The 23,009-nt window shown below is 38.9% G+C and overlaps 1 protein-coding gene across 2 annotated transcripts in view; it reads left to right on the top strand.

The window, feature by feature from the left end:
- Positions 1 to 23,009, top strand: part of Adgrb3 (adhesion G protein-coupled receptor B3) — a 737,533-nt gene that overhangs the window by 334,101 nt on the left and 380,423 nt on the right. For both annotated transcript variants that reach the window (XM_029468446.2, XM_021163961.3), the window contains exon 11: positions 21,708 to 21,776. In XM_029468446.2, the coding sequence (XP_029324306.1) occupies positions 21,708 to 21,776 (69 nt within the window). The remainder of the gene's footprint in view (positions 1 to 21,707; positions 21,777 to 23,009) is intronic.

Genomic DNA, 23,009 nt, shown 5'->3' with positions numbered 1-23,009 from the left:
AAGCTTAACCACTGAGCCATCGCTCCTCTTTGTTTACTTTTTGAAACTTTTCTTTTTGAAGGCTCTATGCCCCAGTGTAGGGGAATGCTAGGACAGGGAAGCAGGAATAGGTGGATTAGTGAGCAGGAGGAGGGGGAATGGGATAGGAGGGCTTTCAGAGGAGAAATGAGGAAAGGCAATAAAATTTGAAATGTATGTAAAGTAAATATCTATTAAAAATGTGTTGCTTAACAATTTCATAAACCACAATATTGATTTCCTATTAAACAATCAATAAAATTATGAAGTAAAATATTCCCAGGTTTATTAATATTACTTAAAATACCATTACTTTCACATCAACCATCCTTAGAATGTCCTTAAAATGAATGTCCTTCTTATTACTCATGAAAAATAGCTTGCTGCCTTTGACAAAAATGGTAAGAACAAGCAAAATATAGAACTCATACACTTATTACACCTTAAAATTATGAAGCTTCTCCTTATCATATAAGATAATCAGGGCTTGTCAAATTTTATAGTTTGACTATTTTAAGTACAAATTTTAATTGCCATTAATTTTTAGGCAAACCATTGCTGGGTCCCTTTATTGCTTGGGTACATCAATCCAAACTGTATTAAAATGGGTACTTATTTTTAACAAGCAAAGAGTTAATTCCAAAGCATGACCATTTCCCCTCATTGCTGCCTCTCCTTGGCAGCTGCATATTAATGTCAAACACCAAATTATATATAATATATAGCCTTTAATTTTAGTGTCAGATATTTGAACTACCACAGGAGAGAATCATCATAATATAATAAAAGTAAATATGTTATGTGAAAATTAGTATTATGGACAAGACCTCACCAGCTCTACAAGAGGATCATCTAATTTGCTCCATGCCAGGCATAGCCTTCCTCATTAAGCGGCATATGGAAAAAGGAGGCTTCTCATAACACTGTGTTATTGTTATCTAGGTATTTCTGCCTTTGGGTAGGATTAAACTATGCTTTAGCCTGGATGAGAGGATACCAACAATAATACACATGGCCACATCTTCTGTCTTTCTAACAAAGAGCTGATTCATGAAACTGTTCCATACTACCTTGTTGTTTTGAATTTTAAATGAGATACTAAAATTGAAATATATATATATATATTTGCATGTCTTGGAATGATAAGATATAGTATCCATCTTTAATTAATTTTGACATGATAGGCCACCTTCCAGAAGTATTTTTCCTTTTCCTTTTCTTCTCATCTAGTTTTCCTCCAAGCCCCTATACTTGGTCGTAACTCCCAGAACACAGTAAGTACTTTATATGGCACATCCTTACAATTTCCTAACTGACTTATAGTCTTCAAGGTTTGACTCAAGGATATTTTTTTCTGAAAGGTCTTCTCATCAACTTCTATCCATGACTTGAATTTTTACCACTCCTTTGGCCTTTTGAAGCCCTGTGAACACCTTTATTTAGCACTCACACATAGCATTGTAGCTAGTGCTATTATGTCTGTCCTCAGTCATGAATTTTAATCTTATTAGAGATAAATATGTCCTTAGAGCTTCACCTAACATTTGAAGCATAGTAACCACTCAGATATTTGTTCAGATAATTAAGAAATGGATCAAAGTAATACTAATATTTAGAGAATTTACATATCTCATAACACACACAGCTGAATCCAATTCAGAAACAAAATGTCTTTATTTATAATTTTTTAGTCCTTAGAAAAACTCACACCAAATCATATTCTATCTAGAGAGAACTTAGTTTGTACCCTCACCCCTTAGCAGGAAGTATAGTGTGAAAAAGTGAAAGCGTGAAACATACATAAGTTCTTATTCAGCATTGTGTAGCATCCACTCTTATTCAGCATTGTGTAGCATCCACATCAGTATTCCCAGGCTTGTCCTCATCCCTACGATGCAGTAGAAAGGTGTAGTAGTATAGCTGATTCTCAGTATTGCTGGAATTGTATGAAACACTAGCAAGCATTGAGGAGATACTGAATTACTGGCTCCTTGACAAATATACAATTAGGTTTCTTTGAGAATCTGCTCACAACATTTTCATGAATTGATCATACTAACATTAATTGTTGAGTCTTCCTACTAAAAGACAGCCAATTTAAGCTCTTCTTTGTGAAGCACACTTGTTCTTCAGACCACTAGAGAGCCCTGTATTACACTATGCTTTGGTCATTTTAAACACACACACAAAAACACATAAAACATGGTACCACCTAGGTCACACAAAGGTCACTTGTCCACAGAATGAAGAGTGAAACAAAGAGTGAAGAGAGCATGGATATTTTAGACGCCAGCTGGGAGCATGTACTTTGGGCAATCAAAAGTATACACATCTCTATACATGACTGAGATCAACCATGGTAACACTGTGTTGATTTGTGGTCCCAATTCCAACTGGTAAGGACATGTACTGTCATAACATTTCAATAGTTTATGAATAATTTAGATTGTATATGTCTATTATTCAGGATTGTTCTGGCACTGAAGGCCACCAGGCTAAATACATGATTTACTAAAGACTGTGTATACCAGGCACTTTTTATTGTCAGTATTTTAATTTGTAATACAAGGTAAAAATGCAAACATTGCTGTCAAGCTGCTCACAGAGCCATAAGGGAAAAATAGTATGACTGTAGCTAGATTGTAGTTATAGAGAAGATATACTTAAGTATAATATGTCCCAATTGGAGGCACATTTCTAGCATGTCCCAATTCAAGCTATATATAGGCCTTAATTCAGGAGTGAATAAAGTATGCATGGGAGTGTTAGGACATGAAATTTTCCTGAAAGCAAAAAATATATAGAAATAATAAATAATCAGAATGAATGATCAAAAGCAGAGCAGTGGTGTAAACTTTAAAACCTCAGACCAAGCTTTGTTAGCAACAGTCTGCATGGTGGACAGTGTAGTTTCTAGAGACAGAAGGGTAAAAGCAAGGACATGTTATTATTTGAGTTTTATGGTAAAATCCAGTGTCCTGTCAGTACCTAACCAACCACGCCCAGCTGCCTATCCCCATACTCCAATTAAAAAAAAAATAATGTAGTGAAAATAGATAACAGAGATTTGTAAAATGTGGCTACATTGGGAAGATGAACATATAAAACTCAGGTTCCCCCAGGTCCATTTTTAGGAGTTACTGATGCTGCCAGGATATATTCATAATTAAGAAGAACTGTGCAAGATGTCTTGATTCCAGAATGTCCTGCAAGATAATCTTATAAGTTTGTCAGAACTGTGAGAAGCCTCTTTCTGGCAAAGAGATTCCTTCTCTGGATTATACCATGCCCTCAGCCATGACTCCCCAGCAGAGAATTCCTAAGGGAGTCTTAACTCAGGGATCCATTGATTTAATCGTCTTATAGTAAAAGGAAATATTAAATTTCTATTTCTATATCTCTTCTCCCATCAGGAAATTACATTTGGACTGGATTCTCTATGAACAAGATTCCTAAATATTACCTTCCTATTGTAATGAAAAACAAAAACAAAAACAAAAACAAAAAAAAAACCATGTACCAAGGGAACTTGTAAAATGAAACATTAAATCTGGGGAACTCACCTAAAACAATGTCCCAAATAGATATTCTTTTTTTTTTATATTTTTATTACATATTTTCCTCAATTACATTTCCAATACTATCCCAAAAGTCCCCCATAGCGCCCCCCACTTCCCTACCCACCCATTCCCATTCTTTTGGCCCTGGCATTCCCCTATATTGGGGCATATAAAGTTTGCAAGTCCAATGGGCCTCTCTTTCCATTGATGGCCGACTAGGCCATCTTTCGATACATATGCAGCTAGAGACAAGAGCTCCAGGGTTCTGGTTAGTACATCATGTTGTTCCAACAATAGGGTTGCAGATCCCTTTAGCTCCTTGGGTACTTTCTCTAGCTTCTCCATTGGGAGCCCTGTGATACATCCAATAGCTGACTGTGAACATCCACTCCTGTGTTTGCTAGGCCCCGGCATCGTCAAAAGCATACCTTTCATTCAAGATTTATCTCTCCTGCTTTCTCATTCATTGTTCTTAAAACCCCTTTCTTCCTTTTCTCTTTCTATGCCTCCTCCTCCTCTGCCTTCTTTTTCATACAGGACTACTTAACAACTAATAGCAACCAACAATAACCCACCACCACCACTACTAACAACGGTCAACCTCTCAGGGCCCTGGCATTTATATACCTTCTGAAAAGCCCCCAGAATTCCAACAGTCACCCAATTGCAGAAACTATCTGCAGCTGACAAAATCACCCCTCTGATAGAGCACAAGGCATACCAAAGTCAAATGCCATAGATGCCCAGAAGCAGCCCCATATTCCACACCTGGGATTAAAGTGGAAATATATTTTCATAATACTTCTGTGTTTTTTTAAAGAAACCAAATTTTTTACTACATTTCCCCTCTTCTATTTTTAAGCTGTTAATTGAGTTGCCTGTGTCTTTAATGGCTTAATAACATTTTTACATTTGGTATTTGTATTTTCATGTCAAGGTCACTATCAACACTGGTCTTTCATTGGGGTCTGATACAGCTTTATTCACAGCTGAGGCCAATCTTTGTTTTTTTGTTTGTTTGTTTGTTTGTTTTTTTAAATAGTCAGTAAAGGCTTCTCCAGAGTCCTTTATAATCTTTATAAATGAAGTGGACCTTTTCCAGGACTCCACAACTTTGTCTCTGCTTTGCTCCCAGGGAGGTTTCTTTCTCCTCTTTCTTTCTTTCTGTCTTTCTTTCTTTCTTTCTTTCTTTCTTTCTTTCTTTCTTTCTTTCTTTCTTTCTTTCTTTCTTTCTTTCTTTCTTCTTTTCTCTCTCTCTCTTTCTTTCTTTTCTCTCCTTTCCCCCCCTTTCTTTTTTTTCTTTTTTCTTTTTTTGGTTCCAAGTTTCCTCCATTTCCACTTGCAATTTTTCAACTGCTCAGTCATTTTTCCCAACCTATTTTTGAAACAGAATAGAAGAAGGAACAGAAAAAAAAAAGAAACAAACAAACAATAGCAACAAAAACCAGAAAATCCCCCCTCTGGGAGCAAATCAAGGGATATCCCAGTTGAAACAGCTGCAATAAACTTTTTGCTGGCCTCTTGAAGAACCATATTCATTCTTTTGACCCCTGCCATTTCCTCTCTAATATTTGAAATAAAATTTCACATTCTTCCTAACACCATGTCTAGGAACCACTTATAACCAGTCTTTTGCTACTTTGTAGATTCTTCTTTTTTTTCCAACCTCCCCACCCCTTTTCTCCCACCTTTCCCCCAACACTAGATAAGAGGGGAGAAAATGATAGAGGGGAAAGTGGGTAACATTGTCCATATACTATTTCCTGCTGATTAGGGGTAACGAGTTCCTTGGAACTAGTTTGACTTTAACCATTAGGATATCTAACTTCTTGTTTCATCTTTGCACAGTAATATTTAACAAAGAACACTAACCAACCAATAACCCACCACCAACAGCAACCTCTCGAGGCCCTGGCATTTATATACCCTCTGAAAAATCCCCAGAATTCCAAAGGTCACACAATTGCAGAAACTATCTGCCGTCGGCAAAATCATGGCATTGTCAGCTGCTGTGGACAATCAGAAGCAGCACCATATCCCACACCTGGGATGAAAATCAAAAAATATTCTTATAATTCTTCTGTGGTTTTTATTTCTTTATTTAATTTAACTTTTGTGGGTTTTTTTTAAGAATTCAAAGTTCTCATTAATATTATCATTCAAATCACAAGCATGAAGAAAGAAATTATTGAGGTCATCTGCAAACTGTCATTTAACAAAGACTCATTCTATTCCAGGATCACCAAATTCATTCTATAGCCTTCCCTCCAGATCTTTAGGTCCTAAACAAGTCTTGGTACCACTCAGGATTTTCTTTTCTATTTTTTTTAATTATTAATCATTTTATTCTTTACAATTTAAATGATATCCCCCTTCCCGATTACCCCTCCACAACCTCCAATTCCCATCTTCCCTCTCCCCCTTACTCTTTGCATTTATGAGGGTGCTACTCCACCCACTTACCCACTCCCACCTCACTGCTACAGCACCCCCATATGCTGGGACATCCAGCCTCCACAAGACCAAGGGTCTCCCCTCCCATTGATTTCAGCTAAGGCCATCCTCTGCTACATATGTACTTGGAGTCATGGATCCCTTAATGTACACTCTTTGCTTGTTGGTTTAGTCTCTGGGAGCTCTGGATGGTCCAGTTAATTGATATTGTTCTTCTTGTGGGGTTGCAATCCCCTTCAGCTCCCTCAGTTCTTCCCTTAGCTCTTCCATTGTGGTCCTCAGGCTCAGTCCAATGGTTAGCTGTGAGTATCTGCATCTGTTTTGGTCTGGTACTGGTAGAACCTCTCAGGAAACAGCCATACCAAGCTCCTGTCAGTAAGCACTTCTTGGTGTCAGCAATAGTGCCAGAGTTTGTGACTGCAGATGAGATGGATCCCTGGGTGGGTAGGTCTCTGGATGGCCTTTCCTTCAGTCTCTGTTCCATTTTTTGTCCCTGTCTTTTCTTTGGACAGGAACATTTCTGGGTTAATAATTTTGAGATGTTGGGGCCCTGCCTATCTAATGAAAGTGGTCTCTACAGGTTCTATTTCCTCTTTGTTGGGTATTTCGGCTAAAGTCGGTATTTTCTGTTTTTATTTTCTCCCCTTTGGCTCATTCTAAGACACAAAACTTACAGAAATATTTAATGAAATATTCAATTTTTAAAATGATATTCACCTCACTATATTATTAGCCCTGCTATTTTCTTCTCTATGTTATTAAAAATAATCAAGAAAGTTTTTTATCTGGTCTTTGGCATGTCATTTATGCTGGGGAAATCTATTTCTTAATTGCTAAGAAGAAATGCATAATCAATTAATTAAAGAGATGGAAATAGAGATTCTGCGTCAAATAAAACCAAACAACTTTTTGTTACCAAATTTTGATGCTCCTTCTAAAAGGTTAGCAGAGGAGATAGTTTTATTAAAGAATGGGTATGAAGTTTTACTGATGTATGGGTTTGAAGAAATGGGAAAGACTATTTGTCTCACTGAAAACCTTTCTTTATTTTGCAAAGGAGGAAGAGTCTCAGGAATTTTTAAAAAGCAAAGGGGGAGAAGGCTCCAGTCTGTGGAGAAATTGATTCCATTGTTTGGAGTTCTTCAGTCTCCTATAAATTCTTTGAATTGTTGAGCAGGGCCTTTGTTTGTAGTTTTCTTTGGAATTCCTCTTCTGGCTTTCTGATCTTTGTTCATGTACTAATCTGCCAAGTAAAAAGGGAGATGGGTAAGAGGAGGTGGAAGGATGTGCCACTGAATATTTCCTGGGAACTTAGAGCACCATGTGGGAAGAGTAGGCTGCACCAGATGACTAGGTAAAAGAGCGGAAGAGGAGTTGGTGGGGCAATTTGTATAATACATTTCAAACTCAGCAAAGAAAAGACTTGGCAATGCATGACTTCTTTTGTATATGTTTATCTTAAATTTTTCCTTGTAAATTTTAGACTCTTCCATTACATGGGTATTGAAAACACTGATGAGTAATTATATATGGGAGGCTTGTCAGATTAGAGTAGGTATATTATCTTGTTAAGGGATAATTATTTCACCTGTTGCCTTCATAAGACTTGAGATGAATCTACTTCCCTAGATGTTAGTAGGCCCAGCTGGATTAACCCTTAAAGGATGAGACGATAGAATGCTTTAGTCTTTTGAGCAGATCAGAATGCTCTGTCCAAAGACTGATTATGTATTTTTGAACACAAGGAAGTAGATTTGTCTTAATGAGCATCATTTAGGCCCTGAAACTTCTACCTTCTTCAATGATAATTTAAATCTTAAGGGGCTGTTATGGCATCTCCCTTTCTAATATTATGAGAGAAACATGTCAGAGGAGAGAGGTCCACAGATGACCCTGAGAGAGGGATATATTCTGTATGACATGTAAGTCTAGTGACACCTGTCATTCCTAGCTGAGAGCAAATAACAAGTTTCCAAGTTCAAGTGGGAGGGAAAAGAAGGCAGAGGAGTGTAGAACCCATAAAGTGCAATTGATCAGGTAATCAATGCCAGGGAATTATTAAAATAATTATATTAATTTCATATTAATTTTGAAAATCAATAGAATTTATTGTATATATTTCATACATGTATAAAATGTATAATATTGACTTTCCTATTTCCATTTCTTTTCTCCTCTCTCCTTAGTCCCCTTCCTATTCCCATGTAGCCCCTTCTAATTTTTTTTTTAATCTAGTCTAGATTTCCTATGTGAGTGAAGACATAGGAATTCAGTCTTTCCCAATCTGGCTTATTTTGCTTAGCATAGAAATCCAGCTCCATGGATTTTCTTTAAAATGATTCAATTTCATTTTAAAAAATTATTTTGGTTATTTACATTCCAGTCTTTGCACAAACACACACACACACACACACCACACACACACACACACACACACACACACACACATACACTCACACACACACACACACGTCCCCTGTAATGGTCCAGCAGAGACAGTGGCTGATTTGATATCTGTATCCATCCAGAGGTCTCCGTATTCCTCCCTGTTCCTTCCTTTGTATGTAACAGAATATTCAGCCTCTTTTATCATTCCATGCGTCAGTAGGCCTGGAAATCTGCCAGTAAACCCTGGCCTGACTTGACTGCCTGACAGTCAGGCTTTCACAATAGCATGCAAAGTGGCTCCTGAAAGTCTCCTGTCCCATAGTTCCTCATCCCATTCTTCCTGCCCCTTGCCTCCAAGAGGGTGCTCCCCTCATCAGACTTCCCCCCCCCTCTTTCCTTCTATTTAACTGCGCGCGCATATGTGTGTGTGTGTGTGTGTGTGTTCGTGCGCGCTCGCATGCGTGAGGGGGGGTGGTATATGTAATCGATTTTCTCGGTTCAGCCTGTAGGTCCTATGGATAAAACTTGGTCTTCCAGGCCTTCATGGCAAGTGCCTTTACTCACTATTTTGCTACCTCAGTTTCTTTCTCCTTTGTGGCTAACTAATAATGCACATTGAGATTTTTTTTTAAATACAATAAAATTTGTTATAATTTTACTCTTTTAAAAGTTTCCTAAGAATTAACAAAATATTAAGATTTGTATAATTTTCTTGTGCCACTCCACTTACTATCAATGTCTGGTTTTTGTTTTTATTTTAGTTATTATTGAAGCATGTATTTGTTTATAGGGTTACCAGAACGAATGCTTCAGAAATGTATTTCAGGTTCAGAGAAAGGAGTTGACCAAAGATTTGATGTTTTGAATTTTTTTTCTTGTTAATGGCATCCTTCCATTATCGTTTTTTAATGGTTTGTATTTTCTCTTTGCAGAGGCATTTAGTATCTCTGTATTCTTACTCTTTATAAAAATACCAGTCACATTAGACTTGGACCTACAACAATCAAGATTTTTTTTTAACTAAGTCCCTCTCTGGTAGAAATATTTCTAAATAATTTCACATATGAACATCCAGGATTAGGGCTTCAGCATGTTAATCAGAAGGAAGAGAAACAGTTGAACCCAGAACAGAGGATCATGCATTCCTCAGAACATAATGAGAGCTGTGAGCCAGGCAGCTTCTTCTATGGCAAGGTGCACAGTGGCTATCTGTCACATAGCCTAGGACAGCCTTCTCTCACAAGACTGGGCACTAAGGGTCCTGGCAAGGCCTGTTCAAATCTGAAGGGCTGTTCTTCACTTTTCTCTCCCTAGGATTTAGAGAGATAAAGAAGCACTATGTTAAATTGTCCCCCGGACAAGAGATTTGTTTAAATGGCAGCACAGGTATGATGGGTCGGGAGCAGGATTCAGGACCCTAAGAGAGAGCAAGATGTCTTCCTTTTTTAAAGGTTTTGATGGTCAGGAAAGTCTTCCTCCAAGAGATATTGGACATAGTTAATCTATGACCTAATGGAGTATACATGACCTCTCCATGTGACAGGGGCCATTTCTTGTAGGGGTAGGAAATGGGGCTTGGTATGTAGTTTCCGGCGTAAGTCAGGCTGTGTCTCACCATTCAGTAGCCTCAAGCATGAGTATATTGCAGTCTACTTTGTTTAGGTCCTGCTTAACTCGGAGGCCTGCATGCTCTAACATTTTCAACCTGTTTTTATATAAAAGATATTAGAAGTTAGAGATATCAAAAACCTGTCTTTGGTTGTTGCTTGTGAGATTGGGGCACTGTAGAATTGGAATATCTTCTAACTCAGTGGTGAGTAGCCAAAAGGTTGCCTTTGAGTCATAGTCGGATACATGAATTCAAGAATAAATTTATAAGGAAGAAAGGACCATTGGTAAGCAGAAGAATTAAGAATAGAAAAGGTACCACATGAAGAAGGGGTATCCACAAAAGCCACAGTTTTGATTGCACTGGCTTTTGATATTTTCTTGGACCTTCCCCGATTTGTTTAAATGAATGGGATACACTGTAAGATGTGTTAGAGTAAAGACTATTTAAAATAAGATTGTCATAGCTATCCTTAAAGTTAATCTCATTTGTGCCATTAAGTACATTTAGACCTCCTGCCAAGGTAAAAAGTCTGAGGACATTAGGAGGTAAGTGCCATCTTTGCTAGGCATAGAAGGAACTCAGTTTATATGTGTAATACAAAGAAAGTTCCATTTGTGGCTGATATGTGAATAGAGCAAATGTTTAGGTACTGGATCACCGCCTACTAGTAGGATTATTTTGCATGGATCACAGCCCCCTAGTGGCAGAGAACTGGAAAAACTAGTCCTCTAAATCTGGCAAAGTCTAGTCTGTCTGATGTGTGTGTGTGTGTGTGTGTGTGTGTGTGTGTGTGTATCCTGAGCCTTAAGTGGAGGAAGAAAGCAAGTAAGAGTGGTAAAATTACAATGAGAACTTTAGATGTAACACACACACACACACACACACACACATATATATATATATATATATATATACATATATATATATATATATATATATATATATATAGAGAGAGAGAGAGAGAGAGAGATCGAAAGAGGGAGAGGGAGAGAGGAAGAAGAGGGAGACGGAGAGGAAGATGGAGATATAGATGATATAGATATAGAGATAGATACATTAGTTACAGAGTACAAAAGAGAAAAATCAGACCTGGATCATGATAGAAAATTGATTTGATGTGATCCAAGAATTTCTTCCTGAATAGCTTTGTCACTTGTCTTTCCTGAAGATTGTCATCCTGCTCACCAAGCCTCAGTTATATCAGATTCCAAGGAAAAGAGACAACATTAGCAATAGCTTCCCTAAAGTTGTAATGTGGGAAGGAACAGAAGCATCAAAAGCATGTTTAGGAGAGGAATATTTATGATAACAAAACACAGAGAAAGGCCCAAATAACGTGAGCCCTGGCATAGCAAAGAATTAATCTACTATAAAATAATAAGCAATAATATGCATAGTATAGTATACTGTAGTATACTATAGACTGTACTTATACTATGCCTAGAAAAACAAGGCCCAAAACAAGGATCTCAGAACAAATTATTATTTTCCTGACAAGTTATCACTTTTGTTTTTCATGGTATAGTGCCTGAAGAGGAATCTCAGATCTTTTAATCTTTTAATCGTTCACAAGAGTATGTTTTCTGAGCCAAGCCGCTGAAATCATTTTTTAAAAATATTTTTATTAGTTCTTTGGAAATTCTCATATAGTGTGTTTTGATCAATTATTCATTCTTCCTCCCCCCACCTCTTCCCAGATCCCTACCCTCTTCCTCATCTGTCCAACTTTGTGCTTTTTTTTTTCTTTTTCCATTGAGATGAATGTGTAGTGCCCGACTATTCTTGGATGTATGGCCTTCTCTTGGAATGCATGTTGACTTACCAGGGGCTACACCCTTCAAAAAACAAACACTCCTTCCAGAAGCTAATAATTGCCAATAGCAACTTGGCTATCATTGGGAATTCATACACAGGTCCCCTGTTCTTGCTGACATTTTGGCTGCTTTGAGGATGCACAGCTCTTGTGCATACTGCTACAACTGCTATGGGTTCACATGTACAGCTACCCTTTATGTCTGGGGCACACTGATTTCTTGTAGCCATCTACTCTCTCTGGCTCTTAGAGACTTTCTTGACCCATTGCCTGCCATGATTCCTGAACCTTAGCAGAAGGGGTACACTGTATGGGTTGCATTTAGGGCTGAGCTTTCTGTAGTTCTTTATTCTTGACTGCTAGAGTGTTAGGTCATACATGTGACTTCTGTTATCTTCCAGGTTTCAGTCCTTCTCCAGCAAGTAGAGTAGAGCTTGCTTAATGTGTGACACATATTGCATGGCTGTGGCTAGGCTTCCTTGAACCCCCAGTGTGACAGGGTTTTTAGATGTGTTCTTACCGTCTTGCAATGCTCTCTACTTGGTGCTGATTACTTGGATCATCTGGACTCTTTAACATTCCTTACTTAAGAGTGCTTCGATGTCCTGATTTGATAATTTTTTTCCATACTGAGTATCAACAACTTATATTGATTGTTCTGTCCCTCTGCCTACATGTGAATAATAAACATACTATATTTAGCCATGTAAGCATCACTAACTTCTTTGACTCTTCATTTTCAAATGAAGACTGCAAAAGCAGGGTCAAACATATGCCTGAAACCCCCAAGGTCTGAATATCCCCTTCTTTAAGTATGCTTCATCCATGGTCCAGTATCTCAAACGTGGGACCACTATGCAACTTCTTTTTGGAGATTTTGGTTCAAAAATTATCCCAAAGAGACTGATAGCATCATCTAAATATTGTCTATTAAAGCTACTACAGAACTGCTACCGGTCAAGATGCCTTGCTTCAAAGCAGAGCAAAACAATAGCTCCAAACACTGCCAGTGGATCCTAGAGCAACATCCTTCTGCTATTTTGCTATTTTCAAAATGAGGCAGAGTTTCTGTGAAGATGTGGCTAAAAGAAGAGCAAGGAAGAACAAAATGTGTCACTCAAGACTTCTTGTTTTCCTCCAAACAAGGGCATATTGAGAGAGGGATATCAACAGTCTGTTCTCAAAGTATCCCAGGTCTGTGGAATCAATGTGGTCCAGCAGGGCATCCAGGCCTAGTATCAGAGAGCTGTGTTCACAGCTATCAGGTTAGAACACCCTGGAAGGGAGGGATAGATCCCTAAGCCAGGTACCCCACTTACTCAGAGGAGCCCAGCCTCTCCTCTGGGTTTCCATGGGCTTATTTTCTTATCCTGAATCATATGGTCCATATTCTTCAGTCCTGATGCTACAGTGGGATGATTGGGAATAATCTCCATTCTTTCTAAATCTCTGAGTGACTTGATTTGCCCAAAGCCAGTAAATATGCTGCTTGGATAGATATTCTGGATAAAACTCCAAAACACATTTGGATTTTTTGGGGCGTGGTCAATTTTAAATTATTTTGCTTACTCACAAATATGCATACGTAGCTCAAGCCACATTTAAAGGATTGTTCACTTTAAAACTCATATGTGGGAACAAACTCAAATTGGTTCATACAGCAGTGTTGTCTGGAATTAACTTTTTCTACATCATTCCCAGAACAGAGACCAAGATATTTCCCCACATCACAAAGAAAGTCCTTATCTTAGTATATAGTGTAGCTGTGTTCACAGATCTTATGTGAGTGCTCAACTGTGAGCAGCCATGTTTTAAAATATGAATTCTATGATGCTGTATCTTCAGTTGCCTCTGGGCGTACGCTGAGTCTGTGTGTCTTGGAATTAATTTTGCCCTGGAACAGCTTCCAAGTGCGTTTTATTCTATCCCCTGTCATTCTTGTCTCCTGTCCTCTCTTCCCTGTCTCATTTATTATTCTTCCGAGTAGGCTCACCTCCAGTGTTTAACCTTGACTTTACCTATTCAACTCTATTCTTGGTATTCATAGTCTTTATCCCAAAGGGCCCCTGTTTTCAGCTATGATTAATTATTCGCATTACTTTTGTCTTTTGAGATTTCGACTTAAGTCAAACCTGTCACCTGGGCTTTTTCACTTGGCTGTATTGTAGATTCTCAATGCTCAACCATATCGAAATTAAGCTTGCTTGCTTCATATTCTCTCTCTCTCTCTCTCTCTCCCTCTCTCTCTCTCTCTCTCCCTCTCTCTCTCTCTCTCTCTCTCTCTCTCTCCCTCCCTCCCTCCCTCCCTCCCTCCCTCCCTCCCTCCCTCTCTCTCTCTCTCCCTCCCTCCCTCCCTCCCTCCCTCCCTCCCTCTCTCTCTCTCTCTCCCTCCCTCCCTCCTTCCCTCCCTCCCTCCCTCTCTCTCTCTCCCTCTCTCTCTCTCTCTCTCCCCCTCCCTCCCTCCCTCCCTCCCTCTCTCTCTCTCTCTCTCTCTGTCTCCCTCCCTCCCTCCCTCCCTCCCCCCCTCTCTCTCTCCAGTGCTGCTATCTCTCATGTAAGATGTAACATATGTGGCTACACTGTAATTCTAGATATCCTGAGAATATCTAACCTGTTTGATTCTCTGCTTTCTCACCTGTACCATTGGCGATCATGAATGTTGCATCTGTGAACCAAACTAAAGCCATCTCTAACCTCCGCAACTGAAACTATTTTATGATCTCTGGTTTTACTTTGCTTCACTGTATCCAAAAGCAGACTTTATTTTTAACTAAACTCCTGCATAACCATTGTGAGTTGACAGCTCTGCTTTACCTGACCCTTGTCTAACCTATCCAGCCTGTTTGAGATCAGTTTAGAATTATTATGTCATTTTTTTCTGTTTCTGCAATTTGTTTAGATAGATTTTAGTCATGGACTCTCTCTCTCTCTTTTTCTTTACAATTATTTTTAGGGGATAAATTATCATTTTTAGGGCTGTCTCATCATTATGGTATCAGGTCCCACATCACATACAAAATAGGTTTTGATCATGACTAGCCAATAATAACCCCCATTTGTCTCTTTCTCTCACACACAGAGTTTCATTCTCTTCAAACTCACTCTTACTCACCTGTACACATCTGCAATCTGAGAATCCCTCTCTCCCCCCTCCCCTCTTTCTCTGCTCAATGCTCCCACCCTTGTCAATCCCTCCCTCTCTCTTGTCCCTCTGCCTTCCACATCTCTCTATAATCTACTACATTTTAATCTCCCTTAGTCCATTTACACCATTGCAGCAAAACAGGAAAGGAAAAAAGAAAAGAAAAGAAAAGAAAAGAAAAGAAAAGAAAAGAAAAGAAAAGAAAAAGAAAGGAAAGAAAAGAAAGACAAGACCATGGAATTCTTTTTCTTCTAAGCCTAGAAGCTAAGTCAAAGAAGTTCAGAAGGCTTGTGAGAATTGTTCTGTCTTTGAAGACAGCCCTCATTATTACATTCTCCTAAAGGGAGGAATTCTGTGCCCTCACATGGCAGAGGGAGCAGGTAGCAACGTTCTGCCTGAAGTATCTTTTATAAGTCTCTGAATACCTTTGAAACAGTAGGGGCCATTCTCCATCACCACCTACAGGTATCCTCTCAAAGGGCCCTCCCATCCCATTAGGAACGTCCAATCAGTTACGATCACCATCTGAAGTTGTTTAACTTGTTTTTTGTTTGTTTGTTTGTTTGTTTGTTTTTTGGTTTGGTTTTTTTTTTTTTTTTTTTTCTGCTGAGCACTGGAGCCAGGGCTTTGGAGATGGTAGGCAAATACTTTAGCACTGGTTTATAGACCTGTCCTGTGACTCTTCTATTGCTGTGATAAAAATAACCTGACAAAGGCAACATGAGTGAGGCAAGGCTTATTCTAGCTTTTTAGCTCCAGAGGTATCTAATCCCCCATGATACAGAAGTCATGGCGACTTTCAGGGAATCCTTGGTAGAAGAGGCAGGAAACTCTCTAGTCACACTGCATTCCCACTTAGGAAGCAGAGCCTGAACCAGAAGCCTCAAGACCTATGCCCAATGACCCAGTTCATTCAGTGAGATGCTACTTCTTACAGGTTCCCCAACCTTCCCAAACAGCTCCTTTAGCTGAAGAGCAAGTGTTAAAACACATTAGCCTACCATAGGCATCACATTCAAACCACAACTCCAACCCTAAAATCATCATTTGAAATGTATTTACTTACTGACTTTCTTCGCTCACTGCAGTTTAGGATCCATGAGTTAAGTACCCCACGTATGTCTCTTTCACTTTTAATAATCCTCAGCACCATACACAATAGAGAGAACTATCATTCTATATATACCATTTTCACAAGTAAATATACTTCCACTTGCTTTCTCTAGCTTTCCTCACCTTTCCGTCCTGACATCCCTTTCTTGCCTTTGGTTTTCCAGTAGTCACTTCCAGGCAGTAAAGCATAACTGGTGATATCCCTATCTTTGGTCTGGGGCCCCAGTCACTGTGATATCTGGGTTTTGATTTGAAAGCTCTCCAAATCCATTCTTTTGCTGAGCAAACTACACACATATGATCCATATGTATTGTGTAAAAGAGAGGGTATGCATGGGTAGAGATGCCCTGCCAGCTTTCCTGTCTGAGCTTTGGAAAGAAGCTTTGTTGGAAGTCTTGATTGTGTTGTTATTTATTCTAAAGACAGCATTTGAACATCATTGTTACAAGAGATTTAGAGAAAACATGGGCCCTGACAACTCCGAATTGGCAAGACCTGAGTACCTGTCCTCAATAGATCAATCAAACAGGCAAAGGGGAAAGGAGGGAGGGAAGGAGGGAGGAAGCGAGGGAGGGAGGGAGGGAGGGAGGGAGGGAGGGAGGGAGGGATAAAGAAGGAAGAAAGAACAGCAATTAAAGCCATTTCTTCAATGTGGCTATGATTAGAAGATGGGCTAAGAGTTCCAGCAAACTTCCTAAGTCTCCAGTGCCCTGAAATAAGATCAAAGTTTAAATAAAGTACCAAAGATAGCACATCTCAGGAGTCCCAGGCAAAGTGTGCTCTTGCCCACCATTGACTGGTTGTCAGCCTCAACCTATGTAGTCTAACCAGTTATTACAAGTTTTTGAAATTTCTTTCTAGGAAACAAGGTTCTATTCTGGTTGTCACTCTTTTCTTTTTCCAGTTTAAGATTCCTGGGGAAATTCTCATTTCATTGGGGGTCTATTTTTCAATGGTTAGATAGTCAGAAGAAAAAGGATTCTTTTAAACTATCTTCATGTCTTCCAGGCCAATTACAGCATAAAGAACAAAAACCAGGTCTATTCTCTGTATTCATCTACAGACAAGACTGTATAACTTTGGATGCATGAAGACCTGACTATACACTTGGACTATAGACAAACTATGGGACAGGACAACAAAATACAAAGATGAGGACAACAGGCCTCCACATCACACATGACCTTGCAGTTATAAGTCAACCTATAGGTTGTCAATCAATGGTTCATCTTCTACTATCCCCCCTTATAGTATGCTTTCTCCCTAGTTTAGCCTTTAAGGATTTCTTCGAATTATCCTGACACCCCTGACCAGCCTCCATCCCCCCAACAATGTATCAAGTCTTTAACCTCTGCATTATGGAATCTTGTCCTTTAAGGATTACCTTTGTCTCTTGAAATACAGATGTTTTGCTTCTGAGTTAAGGTGGGGGGAAACTTGGGTTGGGTCATCAAATCATTAGTCAAATCTACCTTTAGATTTTCATACAAATGCTTTCATGTAGTTATACAATGTGAGGTATGACCGATTAGAAGTCAGGCAAATAAACGCCAATCAGAAGTGCAGCAAGATTACTGACTACCATCCATAAAATAAAATGTTCTTTTTACTCTTTTCCATTCTGAGACCTTTACTTTGGTAGTTACAGAAGTTTTGGTATTTTCCTATCCATTATGCAGTTGTTGTTGTTTTTTCCTATAAATATAACCACATTCATGCCTCTGTGAAGTTTTGTTCTATAGCCACTTGGCATAGCACCTCAAACTAAATAAATACCTAGAAATCACTAAACTATCTATTTAAGAATTATCGGGCCGGGCAGTGGTGGTGCATGCCTTTAATCCCAGCATTTGGGAGGCAGAGGCAGGCGGATTTCTGAGTTTGAGACCAGCCTTGTCTATAGAGTGAGTTCTAGGACAGCCAGGGCTACACAGAGAAACCCTCTCTCGAAAAAAAGAAAAAAGAAAAGAAAATATCAAAAAAAAAATGAGAATTATAGGGATTGAAGTTAGTATTTAATTGCTTCTGTTTTATTTTTGTTGCTATGAAAGGAACAAATATTATTCATAAGGGGTAGAGATGAACATGATAGTCTTCACCAATATGGTAGTTACATGATAGCCATAATTCAGTGATAAATACTAGTTATGTTCTAAATCATTTTTAAAAGATAATATTGAAGAAATGCAATCAAAAAAGGCCCTTATATTAAGCACTTTCCAAACAACAGACACAGGAATAGGAATAACTTCAAAATTCAGGTGTCTCTGCCAGGTGGCTTTTACATAGTAGAGAAGAAAAGTGAGACAGGACCATATGGCTAAAACAAAAGTCAAAAGAGAAAGTTTAGTATCTGTCTGCTTCTTCAGTCTTCCCACAACTGAGACTCTGCCAAGGGCTTGATGAAATTAGACTATGTCATGGATCAGTGTATTAAAGCATAAGTGTTGTCCCAGCACACAGAAACCAAGGCAGAAGAATCATTCCTATGCCATCTACGGAGCAGGTTCTAGGCTTGCCAGGACTATCTACATAGTCAAACCTTATTTCCAAAAACCACACACACGTTAAAAGCAAACACTACATTGTGGTGCATATCAGGGACTGGCATAAATAATCTTGTCCATCAATCACTGAAAGAAGTGTCTCTGCAGCACGCAAGAGCTCTTAATGAACAGTGCCCAGTGGAAGTCTCTTTAGACAGCTCAGAAGCCTTTAGGTGATGATTAAATGTTACCAGTCTCCTCCTCAAGACATTGTCTTGTTTAGTCTCTTCCTTTCTGTCATCCTGGTCATGGATGAAAAAGTCATCCTGAATTAAAACATATATGAAACAAATTTAACATACATATTTTTCAGTGCATTTGAGACAAGCGGGAGCTTTCCATTCAGAGGACTGATGTAGAATCTTACTTGCAAATCCATGGTATTCTGACTTTGTAACTCTTTCCTGTAATTTGAACTTCACTGGATGACTCCTATGGATCATTGTTCAGGATAAACTGATGCACAAAAAAAAAGAAAAAAAAAAAAGACTCACTTTCCTCAAAGACGCCTTCCATATCCCTCCAGAAGACGGGGTTTAACTCCTCCTATTGTGTCCTACAGGGCCTGAATTAGTCAGAAAACAGCTGTTGATCATTCTGAAATACGAACAGCAATGAGATCACACGAGAACTCTAATCTGAGCTGCCTTCCTACTCGGATTCAATAAAGATCTATGTATTATCCCTGAAAAGCAATACAAAATGTTTGCTATATTCTATGCTCACTTAGTTTAAGGCTCCGGTTAAAAATTCATGTTTTTATGCTTGTCTTTTGGTTATTTAAAAGAGGAGAGCAGTGAATTCATTATTTTCATCAAGGAATTGTGTGTGTGTGTGTGCGCGCGCACAGTGGCTTCTATGTAGAGCAAAAGGTCACTGACCCACTGTCAGAAAAACATGCTCTGTGAAGTGTTTTTTCCAGAAATGGAGCTGCATTTGCACAAATTGCTTCCCTCTTCCTCTCAGTGTCTCTTTTTAACAGCAGCATGCATTTTGCATGAGAGCTGGAGGGATTAAGATGCAAACCAAGGTCAAGGACCTCAACATAGCCATCTACCATGCACAGGGATGAAACCTACAACCTTTGCCTCATTAGCTCTCTGTCCCCTGCCGAGTTAACCAGCCATAGGCAATTGGAGAACTCTGAAGGTTAATTCTTTCTGCCCATAGGTAGAGTTACAGCTCAATGGACTAAGCCCTTAAAATGTTAACAATCCAAGCATGGAATTTTAAGTGGTAAAAATGGTAGGTAGTACAGCAAGGTTAAGTGAGTTGAAAATGGGCTTAAAGCAGACTTAGTACTCAGCCCCCAACAGTTGCATAAAATATTCTAGAACATTCACAGAGGTTACAATTTGAAACATGTTCCAACCATGTGAATGCCAGGAACTATTAAAATAAATAGCACAAATAGGCCAATTAAATATAGATACTAACAGCTTCAAACCACAGAAGAGGGAAGGAAGCTGCCTTGTTTTTCATCTAAACACACCCAGGTGATTTTATTAGTGACGAGAGCAAATGCTTGTTTTGAAAAGCTGTATGTGGAGAAGTCAAACAAAACTGATGAATTAATATTATTTCTGCCCACAAGGGAGTCCTGCCCTAAGCTAGTGAGTCCGTTATGCTGCAGTGTGCTGGTTTAATCACCTAACGACCAGTTAGATGGAATATAACCAAGGAAGCAACTAAGCATACAGCCAAGAAGCCGTCATCTTTGTATCCTGCCTCTACTGGGCACTGTGTAGGTCTCAGGTTACCCTTCAGTGGACACTCTGTATCTCTTCTCCTGACTTCTGTATCTTGATGGCACAGCATAATGTGAGAACACAGACAAGCTGAATGCAATATGCCAACATGCTCACGTTCAATGAGAAATGAACGTTAGAATGAGCTTGTCTGCTTGGAAGTAAAAAAATCAGCCCATCATTTGCATAATTCTAGATGAAGACTTAAAACCCAAGAGGTCTTTTGCCATTAGCACTGAGGATGCTAGAAAGGATTTGGAACTTTTAAAAGATAATGCATGTTACATGTTTACCCCTTCAAAAAAAAAGTCAGAGATACAAACAAGTGATTTTAAAAGTACAATTCTTTTTACCAGAACATTTGAATGTTTCCTTACACTTTTCAATGGTTAGTTGAAAAGCAAAACTACCATAACTAAGAAAAGACAGAGCAAGTCTTCACCTGAGGAGCCTAAGTCAGGCTTGCCCATTGTCCTTCTCTAACTACACTCCTAAGATAAACAGTGAGATAGCAGTCCTGGTTTGCAGTTCACAAGATAACTTGTAATAGACAAGTGCCAAGTGACCTCTTTAGAGAAGGAATAAAACATTTGTAAAGAATAACTCTTAGATGACATTACAGATGATAGTAGAGGTGACAATGGGACAAGTCATTGTGAACAAAAAGTGTCTTACCTGTTCTGGCTGTGTCTTACCTGTTCTACCTGTTCAAACCTGGATGCAGGTTTGAAGAACTGTGATGCTGAGGAGACTTCTTTTGTATTGGTTATTTTATTTATTTACATTTCAAATGTTATGCTCCTTCCCAGTTTCCCTCTGCAAAACTCCTATCCCACCCCTCTTTGCTTCTATGAGAGTGCCCTCCCACTGACTCATCCCTGCCTCAGCACCATAGCATTCCCCTATGCTGGGTCATTGAGCCTCCACAGGATCCAGGGCATCCCCTCCCATTGATGCCAGATAAGACAATCCTCTGCTACACATGCATCTGGAGTCATGGGTCCCTCCATGTGTGTTCTTGGTTGGTGGTTTAGTCCCTGGGATTTCTGGGTGGGGAGGGTCTGGTTGGTTGATATTGTTCTTCCTATGGGTTATGAACCCCTTCAGCTCCTTCAGTCCTTCTCCTAACTCCTCCATTGGGGACTCCATGCTCAGTTTGATGGATGGCTGCAAGCATCCACATCTGTATTGGTCATAAAGATGAAGAATGTGTCGGGATGAAAAGCAATGCTGCAAACAGTCATACAATAGAATTGTTCCAAAGTACATTCTCAAAGAGGATACTAAACTTCTTATCTGATTTAATTTACAGAACTTCTTTCAAATAGTTAGCAACCTTCTTGATGAAGAAAACAAGGAGAAATGGGAAGACGCACAGCAGGTGAGGATGGGATTATTTTAGAACTGTTGACAAAGTTAACTAGATACAGTTCTTAAAATGCATTAACAGTCAATAGTTTGAATATGACATTATCTTGGAAATCATTCTAAATGAAAAAAACAGTCATCTTCACAGAAATCAAGTCATTATTTAGAATATCATCCCATAGAAGAAATTTTGTGTGAGCATATGAAAAAAAGTGACCATGTTTAGCTAACTTGCAACTTCCAGGAACAAATATGTGATCACTAAGGAAATTAGCAATAGGTGTCATTCTGGTTTATAGACAGTGGAAAACAAGATAATTTAAGAAAATATATCTCAATAGAAGTGATATGCTATCTACTAATGAGAAGATCAATTGTATTTCATTCATGCTTCACAGGAACTGCCTTGTGTATACAGATGTGGATTCTCATTTAGTTTTTAATATAAACTCTCACAAACAATCATATTCAAGTTTTCCTTTCTGCTGGGCCTTATATTTTAACGGGCTTTTTACTGACTTAGCTCATTTACAAATGTTTTGCCCTCTCAGACTATACTCACGTATGTACTGTGAGACTCTATTTCTAAAACAGAAAAGGTGATTTACAGGTGAACAAACTGGAAGTATAGTTTTTTAATTACTATGGGAATTTAATATATCTGAGCATGAAACTTCTTTAAGCTTTCTGGTTTGCAAATTCCCCAGCTCAAGGCACGCTGGAGAAACAGACTGAGAATTTACTGAAGTTTCTGAGGTAAAACCATCCACTCCCTTCCTTCTTTTTAGTCACAGCTAAGGCCTTCAGAAGCGAGGCCTGACCTTTATTTCAGTTATGCTGGGAGATCCATAAATAACACATTGTGGCCATCCTCATTATCAGGTACCAATTCTGTGCCTCTGGTCAATGCAAGGGGGGAAAAAATCACCTTTTAGTTTCAAACTTTACTCTATCTTCCTCTGCTCCTTTGAATTATACACTTGTCCTTGGCCTTCATCTAGAGGGCAGCCTTGTTCCCTCGCTGTGAGAAAGTGATGCCTTCACCTAGAATACAGCTGTCGTAGCTCGGCATATCCTTCTAGAATGCTAGATCCTATTAATTATGGATACATTTAGAATGAATGTATGATATTCTGTTTAGGACAAGGCAGGAATTCATCTCATGGTGTTCTTTACAGGAATGTCATGTAAGCAAGTAACAAATGGTATTAGGCATTCTTGTCAGTGGAAAAATCAGGAATGTGTA

Source organism: Mus caroli, unplaced genomic scaffold, assembly GCF_978045245.1.
Source record: "Mus caroli unplaced genomic scaffold, Mus_caroli_1 scaffold_1, whole genome shotgun sequence".
Lineage (NCBI taxonomy): Eukaryota > Metazoa > Chordata > Mammalia > Rodentia > Muridae > Mus > Mus caroli.
Note: the sequence above shows the minus strand (reverse complement) of the source record. Positions and strands in the feature narration are given on the sequence as shown.